Source organism: Chiroxiphia lanceolata, chromosome 7, assembly GCF_009829145.1.
Source record: "Chiroxiphia lanceolata isolate bChiLan1 chromosome 7, bChiLan1.pri, whole genome shotgun sequence".
NCBI lineage: Eukaryota > Metazoa > Chordata > Aves > Passeriformes > Pipridae > Chiroxiphia > Chiroxiphia lanceolata.
In genome coordinates this window covers 514,987-531,057 of record NC_045643.1, presented here as the reverse complement: position 1 = coordinate 531,057, position 16,071 = coordinate 514,987, and the positions used below count along the sequence as shown (strand labels likewise).

Below are 16,071 nucleotides of genomic sequence, written 5' to 3'. Positions count from 1 at the left end.
CAATGCATTAGCTGCACTTTGTGTAGGAGGTAGGCTGGAGAGTTAGTTGGGAGATGGATGGGACTGCATGGGCTGCCTCAGTTAGGAAAATTATCCTGACTATTAATGTGAGTCTTGGGCACAGGGGCTGAACTGGATTTGTTAAGGGATTGGGGAAACTGGGGCCTCCATCACACTTGTTGATGTGGCACGTGGGCACGTGGTTGGTGGTGGCCTTGGCAGTGCTGGGGTGATGGCTGGGCTCCATTTTAGGGGACTTTCCCAACCTTAATGACTGTGTGATTCCTGATGGGTCCCCTGACAGTCAGCACTGTGACTTCACCTTATCTGCTGATAATTGATCACTAATGTAATGTGGCCAAGTTATTTGCTGTTGTTTGGGGTTTTTTCTCTTGATTTTTTTTTTCCTGCTGATTTATAGCCCTTGACTGAAAGTTTCCTGTAACTTCCAACACTTGGAATTAGATTTTTGATGCAATCTTAACACAGATAGAAACAGAAAGGAGGTTTTTTAGAGCATGTTTCAGTCATCTGTGTCAAGTGCATTCCCTCAGGAACATCCATGCGGTGCTGGTTTATCACCTGTGGGAGCTTTAATTCAGGATAAAGGATTATTATAAAGCTAAGACTAGAATGTGAATGGTTTTGTTAATAAATATTGGGGGGGGGTTATTTCAGCATAAAGCACCCAAGATACTGCTGTGTGTCAGGAACCTTCTGCAGTGTCTCATCTTTTGAAAAGGCTGAAAGTGGCTTTCGGAGTAAAAAAACCCCAATTTTAAATGTAGGCAAAGGTTTGTTTTTCTTCAAGCTCCGTTTGCACTTAATGAAGGGCCGTTATTGACAGATGCTGAAGAAATATTTTTTCCCATAGAAAATTGGATTTTGGGCATAAAACTTGTTAATGTTAATAAAGACAGGTCATTACTGGTTTCAAGTCAGATATGCAAACTCCACGAGATGGAGTGCACTGGTGGCACTGCTGTTGGTGCTACTTTTGTGTGAAAAAAGCCCGTGTGAGGAGTAAATCAGCTGAGTTTAGCACATGTACAATGGGCTGGCTCCCATCATTTATGCCCCTCCTGATGGCTGATGTGCTCGCTTGTGTCTTAGGCAGCGTAATTTACAGGCTCCAGGAAAGGTATGTTTAGATTTAAGCTGTGCAATAGTGTAACTAATGAGAAATATAGGAAATTTATAGCACTCGATGATTGATTGGCTAAGTACCTAGACATTAATTGAAATCTGAGGACTCCCAGCTGTCTTTCAGTTAAAAAAAGAAGGAAAAAAGAAAGTCTTTTCGGGCAAGCGAAACTGTTGCTTCATAGTATTTTGAAAGTGCTTTCCATGTTCGTGGAGAATGTGGTTGGGATGAAAAGGTGGGAGGAAAGGCTCTTAGGGTTTTTTGGGTAACTAGGGTGTATCTCCTAGTCACCTGCAGGCACAGGTTGAGCTGCACCTATGGCAGTGTCACTTGGCTCCTTGTTCTACAATCTGGGTGTGACTTCCGTTGTCTTTCCCTGGGATTTTGGCCCCAGTTCCAGATGGAAACTTGGCTGTAGTCAGCACTTTGTGCTGATTTCTCCTGTCCCTGTTTAGCAGAGAGGCACTCAGGCCTAACTGTTGTGTGACAGATGATCTGGATCGATCCTTGCCATTAATCTCTCCGCTAACGACGCCGTTGAACTGGTCATCCCCACGGAGAGAGCACAGCTTCCTCCTCTGCTGCCACTCTGTAAATGCACCATTCTGGCTGAAGCTCAGTCTTGTGAAAATGTCTAAATTTTCCCATTAAGTGCTTAAAAAGTAATAAAACTAGAGCCATTAGCCTTCACTCGTCAGATCTGTATCAAGAGAAATATTCTTGGGCGCCATAAATCTGATCAAGTGTTCGACATTTATATCATTTGACTTCATTCTCTGGAAATGGACCTTTGAAGGTAAATTGCATTAAGTAGGGCAGTTTAAATTTTTAATACAATCTTATTGTAACTGTTAGCAAATGATTAAAGTGCAAAGGGGGGGCTTATGTGTTTTGGGAGATTTATGGGAAATGCTGTATGATGCTACTGCTCCGGCAGGAAACTGCTTTTGTGACAGCTGGATGTGCAGAAACCCTCAAAACCGAAGGATTTGGCCTTTGGTGACAGAGGAGATGGCTTCCTGTCTGCTGTTGGATTGTGGAGTGTGTTTTTGGAGTGGGGTTTATCCCACTGCAAGTGAAGCAGAGCTCTTGGTAACACAAAGCTTAACTTTTTCTAACAGGTATTTGTGTGTCTGAGAGGTGGATTTTGATGGCTCAGTGGAAAACGAGCTCCTGGGTTCAGGTGATTGATTTAATCTCATTTAGATCCTTGGTGGTTTGTTTTTCTTTAAACTAACCAGAACATTCTATATCTTGATTTTAATGGTGAACAGTGTATCTAAGTTGTGCTTCAGAAGCAGTGATGTACTTGTGCACCTTTTGGATGTTGCTGTAGTAAACCTGGTTTCTCTTTGTGGTTTTTTGGTTTTTTTTTTGGTGGAGAATATTTACATCTTGGGGAATAATACCCATATTTCAAGTCAGGAAAGTGATATTTGTTCAAATTCTATAGTGAATATAATGGTTTTTTGAGGTATTCCAGGAGTCAGATTAAAAGGGACAGAGCTGTCAGGGGTTTCTCTGCTCCTCTGATATGCCCAGAAATTTTCTAATGAAAGCATGGATAGCCCCTCTACACGTAAATCTACAGTTTGGAGCAATATTATCATGTTTGAGTCACACACTGACAGGGTCAGTGTGATGGTTGGAAAACAGGAAGAAAATAACAGTTTAGGGGTTGATTAAACACAAGCATTACAGCAACTCTGCCTGTGTGAAGTTTGGTGTTAAAAACATGGGAAGAGAAAAGAACCAAGTCTTTAACAGGAGAGTTAAATTAATCCATGGATTATTTCAAATAGGTACAAGTGGCTGAAAATGGATTTGGAACAGTGTGGTGACCATTGACTCTACACTGTGCTTTCCATCCTCTGTGAAAGGGGTGCCAAATCCTGCCCCAAAACCAGCTTGTTTGTAAGTGAGGCAAGTTTGGCTGGTGTTTCAGGGCTGCTGCAGTACTTATATGTATAATTACTGTTTTCAAGGTACTGTTTCCATTCTGCCACGCTGGGCACAGGGCCCTCGTTTTGGGACTGGCTCTGCCTGAGTGATCTTGAGGTGCAGTTGCACTTTTGGGTTCAGAGACTTTGAGTTATTAGGCAACAATTTTAAGTGATATTGGTAGGGTTGTTTTTGGGTTTTTTTAATCATTGATTATTCTGGATTTTTGGTGGGCTTTTTCAATTCCAGGAGAGTTAAAAGAACTGTGTGAATGAGACATGAGTTAAGTTGAATTAGATTCAGTAAATGTGCATAAGTTTTATTTCTTTCTGGAAGGATGGATAAACCTGAGATGCAGTGATATATAATCAGCAGCTCTCTGTCATTTTGTGTCCTTGTCTCCATGCTCACTGGATGTGCCTGAATCTTTAGAAAGCAGAGATGTTCTTTATAAAAGCAGTAGTGTGTTAGTGTGCATCAAAAATAAGCTTTCCATGAAGCTACTCCAGAGTGTTGAGTGTGAAATTACTTACCAAGGTGGTGAAATCCTTAAGCATTGTATCATTTTATGTTATTTAAATCTGTGTTTTGAGCCGGTTAATAAATGATTCTGTGTTTTGACACAGAATTCAATACATACAATGACATTATCCTGAAGAATTTTATTCTTAAAGATGGTTAAAAACCCAGTTGTTTCCTTTAGGGTCATTTTATAAAAGACAATCATTGCATTGGAATCTTTTCAGTTTGGTTTTCTTTTTCTTCTTTTTTTCATCTTTTTTTTTTTTTCCCCTTCTATTTAAAATCATACCTTTGTGTGGGATATAACAGGATTTATGACTTGATTCCATCCTAATGGAAAGATTAAGAGAATTTCATGATGTACTGGTGAGGTAAATCCACGTGCAGAAGTCTTTTCCTGTGTGTCAGACAGTGTTTGCCTTGTAAATCCTTGAGCCATATTCTTGTACTTGCAACACAGTTCAAGTAGTGAAGAAAACATAGGTTTGTTTTTTTAAATTTCTTCAGATGCCTTCCAGTGGATTTATTGGCATATTTGCTTATCTAGTCTTGGAAGGCAGTGATTTGCATCAGTTAGGAGTAAGTGATGTGCAATGTTAATCATAGTTACCTGTGGAGGGAAAAATATATGTTGGCATTGATTAAAGATATTTAATACTGAGTCTTATTTATAGCTGTATTTTCATACCTGATAAAACAAGAAAAGTTATTTCACAGAGCCAGAACTGAAATGTGTATTTTGTGAAGGATCACACCCCCTCCCCCCAAAATAGCAGTAAGGTGTAGTTTTAAAATTATTTTTGAGAAGAATTGTATTCAAGTCTTCTAGAAACATGAACACTGAACTAGCCCATTGTAGCTGAACTTGGTTGTGAACGGTGGTGATCATGAAACAGTATTTTTTGGTATAAAATTTATGTGTTTGTTCATATATTTCTTCTTTACTTGTATTATGAAATGGCCTAATAGTTCTTGGAAATAATCTCTGCCTGAGGAGTTGGAAATTGGGTTTAGCTGTATAGCTGGGAGTCCTGGCAGTTTTTTTCATCCCAGAATTAGCACGAGTAGACTCGACTCTGTCCCATCCTGAGGGACCTGTTCATTACAGTTGGCACTGAAGTCCCTCAGTAATCTGAGCAATCCCACAGTCACTTCATTTCCAGCAGATTACCAGCCCTACAGAGCAATGGAGACATCCATGAAGATAAATGTATTTTAATATGAGATTAAGGGAATTCAGGTAGGAATTGGCTCCTGTGTTAAAATATGACTTCCAATTTTGGGAGCAACTTTGAAGCTCTCACTGGATTAATATCAAATAAATTTTTGTCTACTTGTAGCTTTCTGTTACAGCAGATGCCACAAGGAGGACAGTGCTTTAATTGGAGTCTCCTCTCTCAGCACATAGCATTCATTCACAGCTACTTTTGATTTTTTGACTTTGTCCTGTGAACCTTCTGAATGCTTTTGGTGCCTTGCCCTGCAGCTCTGTTGTTTCTGTCAGTCAGTCTGACCCGTGGTGCTGTGCAGGGTCTCAGGGAAGTACCTGCACACTGTTTTCCACCCTTCTTGCTTGTGCTGTAAAGTGGAACAGAGGTTTATGTTGTGTGTTGGTGTCCAGGGAGAGCAGTAACTACCTCCCCAGCTGTGGGTTTACATCACCCTGTTTCTGCAGGGAAAAGTAGCTTAAGACATTCCTGACTGAATTAGCCAGAAATTCACTGGATAAATTGCTATACCCAAACCCCTATACCCAAAGCACTGCTATACCCAAAGCACTGGAAGTGCCCAGCACTCATTTCTCTCTTACACCTGGCACGTGGGATACCGAACTCTCCTTTTCAGCACAGAATATAGAAGTTGTTTAGCCTAAAAAACAAATGGAATTTAAAATAATGGGCACAACAACCTTAATAGTGGCTTCTGCCAGGAATGTTTCCTTTTTGGAAGTGTCTTTGGTTAGTGCTTGCTCTGAGGGTTGTTACTGCTTTGTCTGTCGTGTGTAATTGTGGAGTATATTTGTTTGTACTGAACACTTACCCATACTGTAAATGTGGGATGTTCAGCTGAAATGCAGCTGCTGTAGAAGCGTAAGCTGATGTATATCTTAACCTCTTCCCCTTTCCCTCTCCTCCTCCCTGCCAGGTTCTGTTGAGGTTACTGGGTTGCACTGAGCTTAATACTCCGTGGGCTTGTAGGCAAAGAGCTCTTGGTGGGCTGTAAAATCATCTGATCCCAACCGTTGTGAACTCAGAGATGCCACGAGTTTGCAAAAAGAATTCAAATTTACCCTGGAGTTTCAAAAAGCCAGCCTTGGTTTTTCAGAGATCTGGCTCTCGGTGTTTGCAAGAGCATTTGGGGGTCATTTAAAACTAACTTTTTACCTTTTACATGGGTGGTATGAGTTGAACAGAGACTTTCCAGGTAATAAAATGCTGTTTGTCAGTCAGAGTGATCTGTGAGGAGGGGGGAGAGTTGTTTAAGGTGAAAGCTGATCTTTGTGTAACTTCCAGTTTTGGGTTGGTTTTTTTTCCCCAGCAGTTAAAACAGGTGTTCATGAGTGCTTATCCCTTCTGCTGTTTTCTGGTCAGCCATGAGCATTCCAGCTTCAGCTGAAAACTGCCTTCTGTCTGTCAATAATGAAGGAAAATTCACTGCATTCCCATCTTTTGCAAAAGTGACAGGTTTTAACTGAACCCAGTGTTTACTCATACTTGGACATGCAGTGGTGATAAATGGTCTTACACATGTTTTTGTGAGAAACCAGTTTTGGTTTAAATTAGTGGTAATTGGAGAAGAGTGTTTGCATCTCCTAAATATGTAACAGCTGATAACTGAGTGAAGAAATATGTCCAGATGTTATGGATATTGTATGCCTTTTAGTGTTTCAAGTGTTCCTTGGTCAAAAATAACAGCGTGAGGAGCACAGGAATAACTCTGTTCACTGCCCTTTGGGAAGGAAAAGTGACCACGTTGTTGATCCCTCTGGATGTTTGCCAGGATCCATCTGAAAGCCAGGGAGAGATCAGGTCTCAGCCTAGGTGAGGTCTCCCTCAGCTCATCTCCTGTGTGTTACAGAAGCCCCTGAGAGGGCCAGATGAGGCAGCCCTTCCCTGTGGCTTGACCCCCTCGCAGGGAGGATTTTCCCCCCAGGCTCTGCCTTTCTTGTCCCTTTCTCCAGGTGCAGATGGGCCGGGGGTGGTTCGGATGCAGCTCCCCTGAGCTGGAGCGTGGCAGGGTTGCTGTGGAGCTCCAGGATGCCAGAACCCCGGGCTCTCCTGCTCAGTGGAACAGCTCTCCCAGCAAACCCTCCAGCAGGGATTAGGGGAGTGAGGGATGCTTGGTTTGAGTGGTTTGACCGACAGACCGGGATGAAAGTGGCAGGGAGCGGGAAGGTTAATTTTGGTTTGGTGCACTGGGTCAGGCATGGAAGAAGAGCCATTCAAGCCCAGGGCTTTCTCTCCCAACCTGGACATCTTGTTCATCTTGCAGATCAGGAATTTCACATGCTTTTAATTACCAAAACCTTAAAGCAAAATACAGCTCCTGGTCGTTCTGGCTTGTGGAATTCAATTTAAATGTGTGAGAAATAAGCATCAGACTTCCCCAAAGCCCAGATATTTGCAAAATATCAATTCTCCTTGTTTACAAACCTGTGGCATATCCCTGTTTATTTGTAAAGAGTCCTTGACTTTGCACGTAAATTTCGTTTGGCTTTTTGTATTACAGAAAGATGTATTACAATAAAAATCTACCTCAAATTGATAGCTTAATTATATGTAAAAGTACAGAGGGTTCAATTGAGTTTTAAAAATAGCTGAAATGCTTGTCACTATCTTGATTATTTTTGTTATCTGCCATAGATTAAGTCAGTATTCTTCTGTTTTAGAAACATCTTTTAGCAACTATTAAATGGAAATACTGAATTCAGAAGCGGATTTGGGATGAGACAGAACCTGAAAGCTCTGGGGCAAAAATATTTCTGCTTTCTTGCATTTTTTTATTCACTTTATGAAACAGCATTTGGTTTAATTGAGTGACTCCTCTGGACTGACATTTGTTACAAGGTGATGAATTGTAGAATCACAAGATCATTTCAGTTGGAAAAGCCCTCCAAGGCGGTCGAGTTCAACCCTTAACCCAGCCCTGCCAAGCCCAGCACTAAACCATGTCCCCAGATGCCACATCCACGTGTTTTTTGAACACTTCCAGGGATGGTGACGGGCAATAAAGGAGGAGTTGAGAGCTGGAGAGGGACTTGGATGAGGGGGAATGGCTTCCCGCTGCCAGAGGACAGGGCTAGGTGGGATATGGGGAAGGAATTCCTTCCCTGGGAGGGTGGGGAGGCCCTGGCACAGGTTGCCCAGAGAAGCTGTGGCTGCCCCTGGATCCCTGGAAGTGTCCAAGGCTGGGTTGGCCGGGGCTTGGAGCAACCTGGTTCTTTACTCGTGTTTGGGTCAATGAGTTCAGCCTGTCTTGGGCTTCCTTCCCCTGTGCCTTCCCAGAGGGATTATTTGATCAGACTGTGTTCTGTGTGTTTTATGTGATGCTACAAACCCCCTGTATTCAGATGGAAGGGAAGAGGTAAATGTTTTCCTTGACTAATTAGCTCTCCCATGTGAGAGCAGGAGCTTCTGCAGACAAGGTAGCTTTCATTCATGTGTGCTTATAATTCAGTTTTGGTCTTAATTTAGGTCTTTACCGCATATGATGAAGACAAACCCACGTGCATATGTTAAAATGTGACCTTTGGTTTGCTCTCTGCATTCACTAATGTGTTTCAAAATATTTTAATATATGGCTTCCCGGGCTCCAGATCAATAACCCAATGGGTCTGAAATGACAGAGTGCTACGATATTCCTCTGTAATTTAAACATGATTAGCTGATGAAGGTTATGATCAATATGCCAGGGGAAGATAAATTAATTGATATCATCCTTTCAGGATGATAAGAGGTCTATTGGAGGTGGGATGTAACTAATGAAGCTGCTTCTTCATATATATGAGCCATTTTTTATTCAATGTATTCTCACTAAATCATGGTTATGCCATCGTTCATTTACATGAAAAACATAAGCCACGGACCACTTTGTTATTAAAATTGCATTTGTTTGAGGAGAAACTGTGCTTACACTATCTCTGCCCATGCTGTAATGTAGTGAGGAAAAATAATCTTGGAATTTACATAATTATCTTTATGAACAAGACAGACTGACTTCTCTTGGCTTAATTGCACCAAGTTTCTGTGTGACTTTTTAAGGAGATGCCAATAATTGTCACTAGTTTTGGTGGAGGCTCAGTTCTTTTATGATGAGTCTGCTAGGCCATGCATAGAGATGTTAATGACTGAGCCCTGTATCTGTTTGATAAATGCTGCTTCTCCTCACACACTGACGAAAATTTCTTAATAAATTGCAGAGCAAATGAGGCATTTTTCCAGCTGTGCTGCTGCTGCTGCTAAGGAATAAAAGCTAAAACTAGTAATCATGGTGTAGCTTTTCACTGAAGATTAGACTGGGATGTGATGTGTGGCACCACCAATCCAGGTGTTGTGGGTATCCAGGGACAGTCAGTTTTTGGAGCAGGATTTGGCAGTGGAAGCCCCTGTTTGTGTGCTGTGCACATGCCCTGTGTCCCACGTGTGCTGTCCTTACCTACCTGGGTGTTTTGTCTCCCTGTAGTTGCTCAGAAGATCGTGTCAACCAAGAAGAAGCAGCAGCTCTCGATCGGACCCTGCAAGTCTCTGCCCAACTCTCCGAGCCACTCCTCCGTGTGTTCTGCCCAGGTCTCTGCCGTGCACATCAGCCAGGTACACACTGTCACAAGTGCTTGGAAAAGGAACTGACTGGTTACTTTTTTCCATCTGATGTGTTTAATGCCATTTAAAGTGCTCTTTTTGCTGCCTTTTTTTTTTTTTTTTAGTGCTATCAGTGATCCACAGTACGAAGCAATATTTTAAGTTATTTTTTTTTAAACTGGTTTGATGTTGTTTCAAGAAACAAAAGAGTAAAACAAACCAGTTTGGCTTTAAAGCCATCTTTGATGGTCCAGATTGATGTCAGCAGCCTGCAGGTCTGAGCAGACCCATTGTTAAATCTGCAGGATTTGCTGTGCTGTGGCTGTGGTGGTTCCTCCCGCTCAGCTGTGTGCTGAGCTGGTATATCCCAGTGGGGTGTGTGCTACAGCTGTACATTCTGATGATACCTTGATGGTATTTTTAGAAACATACATTGGTTAACACCAATATTTTCTAACTTGCACAGGTTTTTACCCACGTGTGTTGCACACTCCCTGTGTTTCCCCTGTGATCCTCTTCCTCAGTGTCTTTGTTTTCTAGTGTCAAGTGATAATCTCTGTGCACATCCCCAGCTGGGATGGGTATGAACTGAATGATACCAGGTACCCCAGCCCTCCTGGGGTGGTTTTCAGTCTAAACTCAGTAGATGCCAGTGTCTTCTAAGGTGATGTTGCAGCCTTGAGCCACCCACGTGAGGTTTTGTTTTACCTGTGAACCTTTCTCCCACACAGAGCATCTGCTTTTTGGCAAAAAGCAAAAACTTCTGCCATTGATTTGTAACCCTAAAGATGCAGATGCCAGTCTGTTCCTAGAGTTCTTTGCTGTGAGTTATTCTGCCTCAGCCTGAGTCCTGATACTGACCTCAGACTGGGGCTGGCTTTTGTTGATGAGCCAAAAGAGGATGCTGGAGTTCAGCCCCCCTTTCTAAAGCAGGTGCTGAGGCTCTTCAGAAGAACTCTGGCACCTTCTGGGGAAGTACAAGTTCCCATATGGGACAGATTGTCCCTTTTCTTGCCATATGTGACCTCCGCCACGTTTCCTCAGCTGCTGTCTCTGGCCAGCTCGGGGCTCACCCTCTCTGTGGAGTGCTTTCCTTGTTAATGAAGCCCTTTTGGATGAAGAACATCAAATATTCAGTGCTCACCGGTTTGCTACCCAAGTCCAATACCAAATTCTAGACGAATGCTTTACCTACACAGCAAACTTTCTGCCAGTGATAAGGGCTGGGAAAGCCAAGGCAGGGTAGCTCTTGTGATAAGGATCCCTAAATTCTGTTTCAGTAAAACCGAAATGATGTTCTTTACTGCCTCTGCTGCTGTCATAATTATCTAACAGGGCAATTGCATCACCAGTCACAGAAGTCTGTCTTCTGAGACTGATGTCATGCCTAAAAGTAGAGGCCACAAATCTGTTTCATGTCTTCTCTCCTTTGTGCTGCACTTAAAGGCAGTATGACCTTGTTTAAGGAAAGGAAGTTGAATCCTTATCCTAGACTTAAAAGAACTTTGCAACTGCAATTCCAAGTTTAAGATGATCTGGGGCAAGATTTGCCATCTCTGATCTTGGCTGGAAGACTGGCTGGTGTCTTGCCCTTTGGAACATCTCTTCTGGTGTAATGATGTTCCTCTGAAGACTTCCTCCATGGATCAAACCCGTTGTGGTTGCAGTGCCCTGCCACTCACATTCTCCATGGGGCAAGGGCCTTCACAGGCAGTGCTTACACACAGCTCTTCACATGGAGTCAGACATTGTTCCATCTCTGGTTGGATCATCCTGGGGATCCAGCTCCTGCAAACTGTCCAGATGACTCTGCAGTCAAAAGCTGAGGCTTTAGAGAAAGGAAAAAAAGAAATACCAAATGTCACCTTACCCAGGCTAGTCCTTAGCATACCTTGGAGGAAGTTCTAAGGCTTAATACCAACCAGGGCTTCTCCACCCAGTAGTTTGCCGGGTTGGACAGGGCTCAGAGCAACCTGGGATAGTGGGAGGTGTCCCTGCCTATGCCGGGGGGTGGAATAAGATGAGCTTTAAGGTCCCTTCCAACCCAAGCCATTCTGTGACTCTGTGAAAGACTTGTTTGTACATTTGGATGCATTTCTGTACTGGTGTCCAGTGGTCCAAGGTGGTGAACACCTGAGTCACATCCCCTTCCAGAAAACGCTCTCAGGTATGTCTGTGTGTACTTCCAGACACCTGTTTCACAGAATAAGATGCTTCCTGTTCCATAGGCACAGTCCACTTGCCTTTGCAGTAGATTCTGCTTTGTTTTCCTCCTGACTTCTAACACACATCTGTCAGTCAAGGTGAGGGTTTTACTGGGAAACCCTTGATACCCAAGGTCAGCAACCCTCGGTGCACCTTCTTCAGACACACCCGTGGCCTTCCAGGGCAGCACAGAATGCATGCAAAGGATCTTGGTCCTGTCTTTTGTGGTGGACAGAACTGTTGTATACTCTGCCAACAAGAAGAAGGATGGTGCAGCATCATGTACATTCTGCTGGGAAACAGCGAATCTGTCTGATGCAGTAAGTGCTCCACTCACAGCTCACCAGCTGGCTTTTTGGAACACTCCAACAGGTAGACTGAGTTGTTGGGAGAGGAAGAAGTATTGTGTAGTGGATTGAAGGCTCCTTACTGGCCTCAGGGCATCTTGGACTAGGTCTTTAATTTCCTTTTTGCACGCTGAGGGAATACAAACCAGTCCCATGTGTTTCTGTGTGCTTTGCATCTCCACCCCACCTGTCATTCCCCCCACCTGCTGCCTCTTGCCAGTTTTTCTGGACATGATGTGCTTGTAAGCTGTACCAAATCTTATTTCAGAGCAGCAGAGTACCTTTGCCATCACAAATCCCCACAGGCATTCCTTTTCCCTAAACTCACCCCTAGACTGGAGGAGTTGTCCTTCACACCTGACGTATCAGGAAGGCATTTTTAAGATATTAACTTAAAAAAGAGTAGTGTCGATATCCAACAGTTCCCAGGGGCTCTTTGCTCTGCCCAGCCCCTGGAAGTGGAGATCATCTGGTTCCAAGAACCACGAGGCTGCCCAGGTGGGCACCACCTTTGGGCCTCAGAGCCTTCTGTGTCAGGGGCCCTGGATAATGTGTTGAGTAGTTACCTGGAGCTGGGCTTGGGTTTGGAGTTCATGCTGTTTTAAAAACATCTGGAAAATCCCTTGGCACAACACCTCTAGTTGCTGTTAGTGTGAAAGATTCCAGGCCCCTCTCCAGACAAATTGATGCTGTGGACACTCCAGCAAGGAAGCCCCAGCAGTGTGAGCTTACCTGAGAAGTACGGTTCTGAAGGTAAAAATGGAAGGATTATTTAGTAGAAGTAATTCCTTGAAATCTGCAGCCTGCATGCATTTTCACACTTGCTGGCTTTCCTGGAGTTCAGCTGTTTATGTTCTGCTGTGAGAGGAGGTTGAAATGGCCCCGTGTTTCCACATCTGCCTGCACTACGTGTGTTCCACTGTGACGGAGGGACCTTAAACATTGCACCACCTGTGCTCTGGGCTTCACAGCATTCCCTCAGTGCTGAGTGCTAAAGTCACCTGCAAAATTGTTACAGAGCCGTAGGGTTGGAAAAGCCCTCTAAGATCCTCAAGTCCAGATGTTCCCCCAGCACTGCCAAGGCCACCACTGACCCATGTCCCCAGGTGCCACATCCACAGGGCTTTTAAACACCCCTGTCCTGGGCAGCTGTGCCAGGGCCTGACCACCCTTTTGGTGAAGAAATTTTCCTTAATATCCAACCTGACCCTCCCCTGGCACAGCTGGAGGCCGTTCCCTCTCCTCCTGTCCCTTGTTCCCTGGGAGCAGAGCCCAACTCCCCCCCCAGCTCCCCCCTCCTGTCAGGGGGTTGCAGAGCCAGAAGGTCCCCCCTGAGCCTCCTTTTCTCCAGGCTGAGCCCCCCCAGCTCCCTCAGCTGCTCCTGCTGCTCCAGCCCCTTCCCAGCTCCGTTCCCTTCCCTGGATACGCTCCAGCCCCTCAGTGTTCATACATGTGGACTGCAGTGTCAGGAATTGTGTTTCTCTCTCCCAGGAGATTTGCATTTATCTTGTCACTCTCCCAGGAGATTTGCATTATTCCTGGGAAGGGTGTGGAGCTTAATGTCCACTGTACTAAGCTGCACCTCAGCTGTTGCTTGCACACAACCTTGCTCCCTGCTACCTGTTGCAGACCTGTAGAGATGCATTATTTATGCTTGCACTGTACCTCCATCAAGTTTTTACTTCAGTATGATTGTCTGAATATGCAAATGAAACTACTAAAAGCCAAGTGCAGTCAACTTGATGATCCATTGTTTTATTGTACATGAGACCTGATTATGGATAAGCACTAAACAGTAGGGAATAATTATCTTATTTATAATAGGGGCCATTTGGGATGAAATGTTCTGTTGCAGTGTTTTGGGCACTTGAGAAGAGACTACATTGCTTAAGTAGCTGTTCCTTCTGCCTTTTCATGGAGTTGCAAAATGAAAACTGGAGGAAGAATGTTAATATGTTTAATAACATTGCCATATACATCACAATCCTCTTGGATTGACAGGGTTATTTTTAAGTAATCTAATATTTATTTAAAACAAGCATTTTAGATTGTTCCCTGTGAGGGTGGGGAGACCCTGGCACAGGTTGCCCAGAGAAGCTGTGGCTGCCCCTGGATCCCTGGAAGTGTCCAAGGCCAGGTTGGACGGGGCTTGGAGCAACCTGGGCTAGTGGAAGGTGTCCCTGCCCATGGCAGGGGGTGGCACTGAATGGGCTTTAAGGTCCCTTTCAATCCACACCATCCTGTGGTTCTATAAATATGCTTTCCATGTCTTTGTGTTTTTCATTGTTCCAACCAGTGGCTTATTTTGAAATCAGCTCAGAATTTTATTTACAAAGCTGGAAATCAAGCAAGGTTGGTTTGGGTCAAAAGAAACATTTCCTGCAGGGCTTCTTTTATAGGACCTGTCTGTATAGGAATGTGTGTCTTTGGGGCCTAGAATGCCCAACATGTAGGTGTTTTCCTTTGGGAGTTACTCACTCTTGGAAAATAAATCATAATAAATCCAGGGGACAGCTCCAAAAAGTATAAAATGACACTGTAAGATGATGAAGGATTAAGAAGATAAAATTTTCAAGAATCCCTCATTTTCTCTACCAGGGAAATAGGCACTTAGAGTAGAAATCTGGTAATCTTAGTTAAAAAACACAAGGCTTCTGTGTCACCCTCCTCATGTCCACTGGTTTGAGAACAAGGGAAGGCAGATGTGGGATAATTCAGATCCCTTCTTCCCAAGTTGTCCTGCTCGTCTCTCCAGCATTACCATTCTCTCTTAGGACACTAAAAAGGATCATTCCAACTATTTCAACTCCTTTGTTTTACACACTCGGGCCATCTCCAAATTCTGCTGCTGCTTCCTCTGGCACTTGAGAATGTTGTAGAAAAATCTCTCTTCAGACCCTCTGTTGCTTTCAGTGCCCTCAGCTCTGGCTTTCTGACAGCCACACTTCTCCAGTTTGGTCAGAATGAAGGGAAAATGAAATTTAATGTCCTCTTTATATGTGTATGTTTTTATTTAAAGAGGAGAAAGGAGAACTTGCTCCATCAAAAGCCATTTGCAGGGTTGTCAGTCACGTTTTGTCATGCAGAGATGAGCTGAGGAACATGTTATTCCAGAGGAACAGTGACCTTCAGAAGGTGGTGTTCCTGCATTTCCATCTGCTCTGGTTGGCCCTTCAGCCCAAACACGAGCTGATTGTCTCATGCCTCTTCCTCCTTATCCTTTACTCCTTGAGTTTAAAAAGGGCAATTTGGAAAGCTGGAAAAATCAGAAGAGGATCTGAAACATGAAAAGAGACTTCAGCTGGGTGGTATAAGGGATTGTCTCCTACATGGTTCTCCTTCAGAGGTAGTCTTGACTGCTTGGAATTCTGATCCTGATCCATATGCTGACCCCCAGGGAGTGTAGGAGAAGTCCCATCAGGCATCCTTCTCCTCAGCCATTCTGGAAATACTGCCACACTATCTTTCCTCATTCCTCTAGGAAACTTGGCTGCTTTACAGATGTTCTTTCTGTGTCTTGTGTGCATCCCAGACCTTTATTTCCCCCAGAATTTACATGTTACATGTTGTCCAGCCCCTTCATCCACTGCTACTCCTCCACTGGGCAGAATTTCCCCTCCTTGACCTGCCCCATTCCCCCCTCAGCACATACAGTATGTCCTCAATGGGTATAATTGGATCTGATAGGGAAAAATTGACCCTTTTGTCTTTCCTGATTACTTCCACTTTTAGTACTCATGTTATGTGTAATAATCTTTTTTTAACTTAAGACTTTGTTCTTAATCACCTTTTGGTCCTTTCCATTCTATCCAGTTTCCTCACCATCCTGCTTTTAGTAATTTCTTACCTCAGTTCATTAATTGTTTTATAGGCTCAATGCTTTATTTCTTTCAGGACCAAGATGTAACATTGCATTTCCTGCTACTTTGAATAAATTGGAATATCTTCCTTCTAAAATTTTGTGTCTCTTGACCAGTGACCTCAGCAAATCCTGTGGAGCTGGATTTAATGATCCTTGTGGGTCCCTTCCAGCTCAGGAGATTCTGTGATTCCTTACACGTGTTGGGATCTATCTGACCCCATAGTAGCCATTTTACAATGCTGAATTCTTTTC

The 16,071-nt window shown here is 43.6% G+C and overlaps 1 protein-coding gene across 1 annotated transcript in view; it reads left to right on the top strand.

The window, feature by feature from the left end:
- AGAP1 (ArfGAP with GTPase domain, ankyrin repeat and PH domain 1) overlaps positions 1-16,071 on the top strand; it is a 310,001-nt gene that overhangs the window by 132,993 nt on the left and 160,937 nt on the right. Inside the window, 1 exon segment of the mRNA XM_032693386.1 lies at positions 9,290-9,417. Coding sequence (XP_032549277.1) covers positions 9,290-9,417 — 128 coding nt within the window.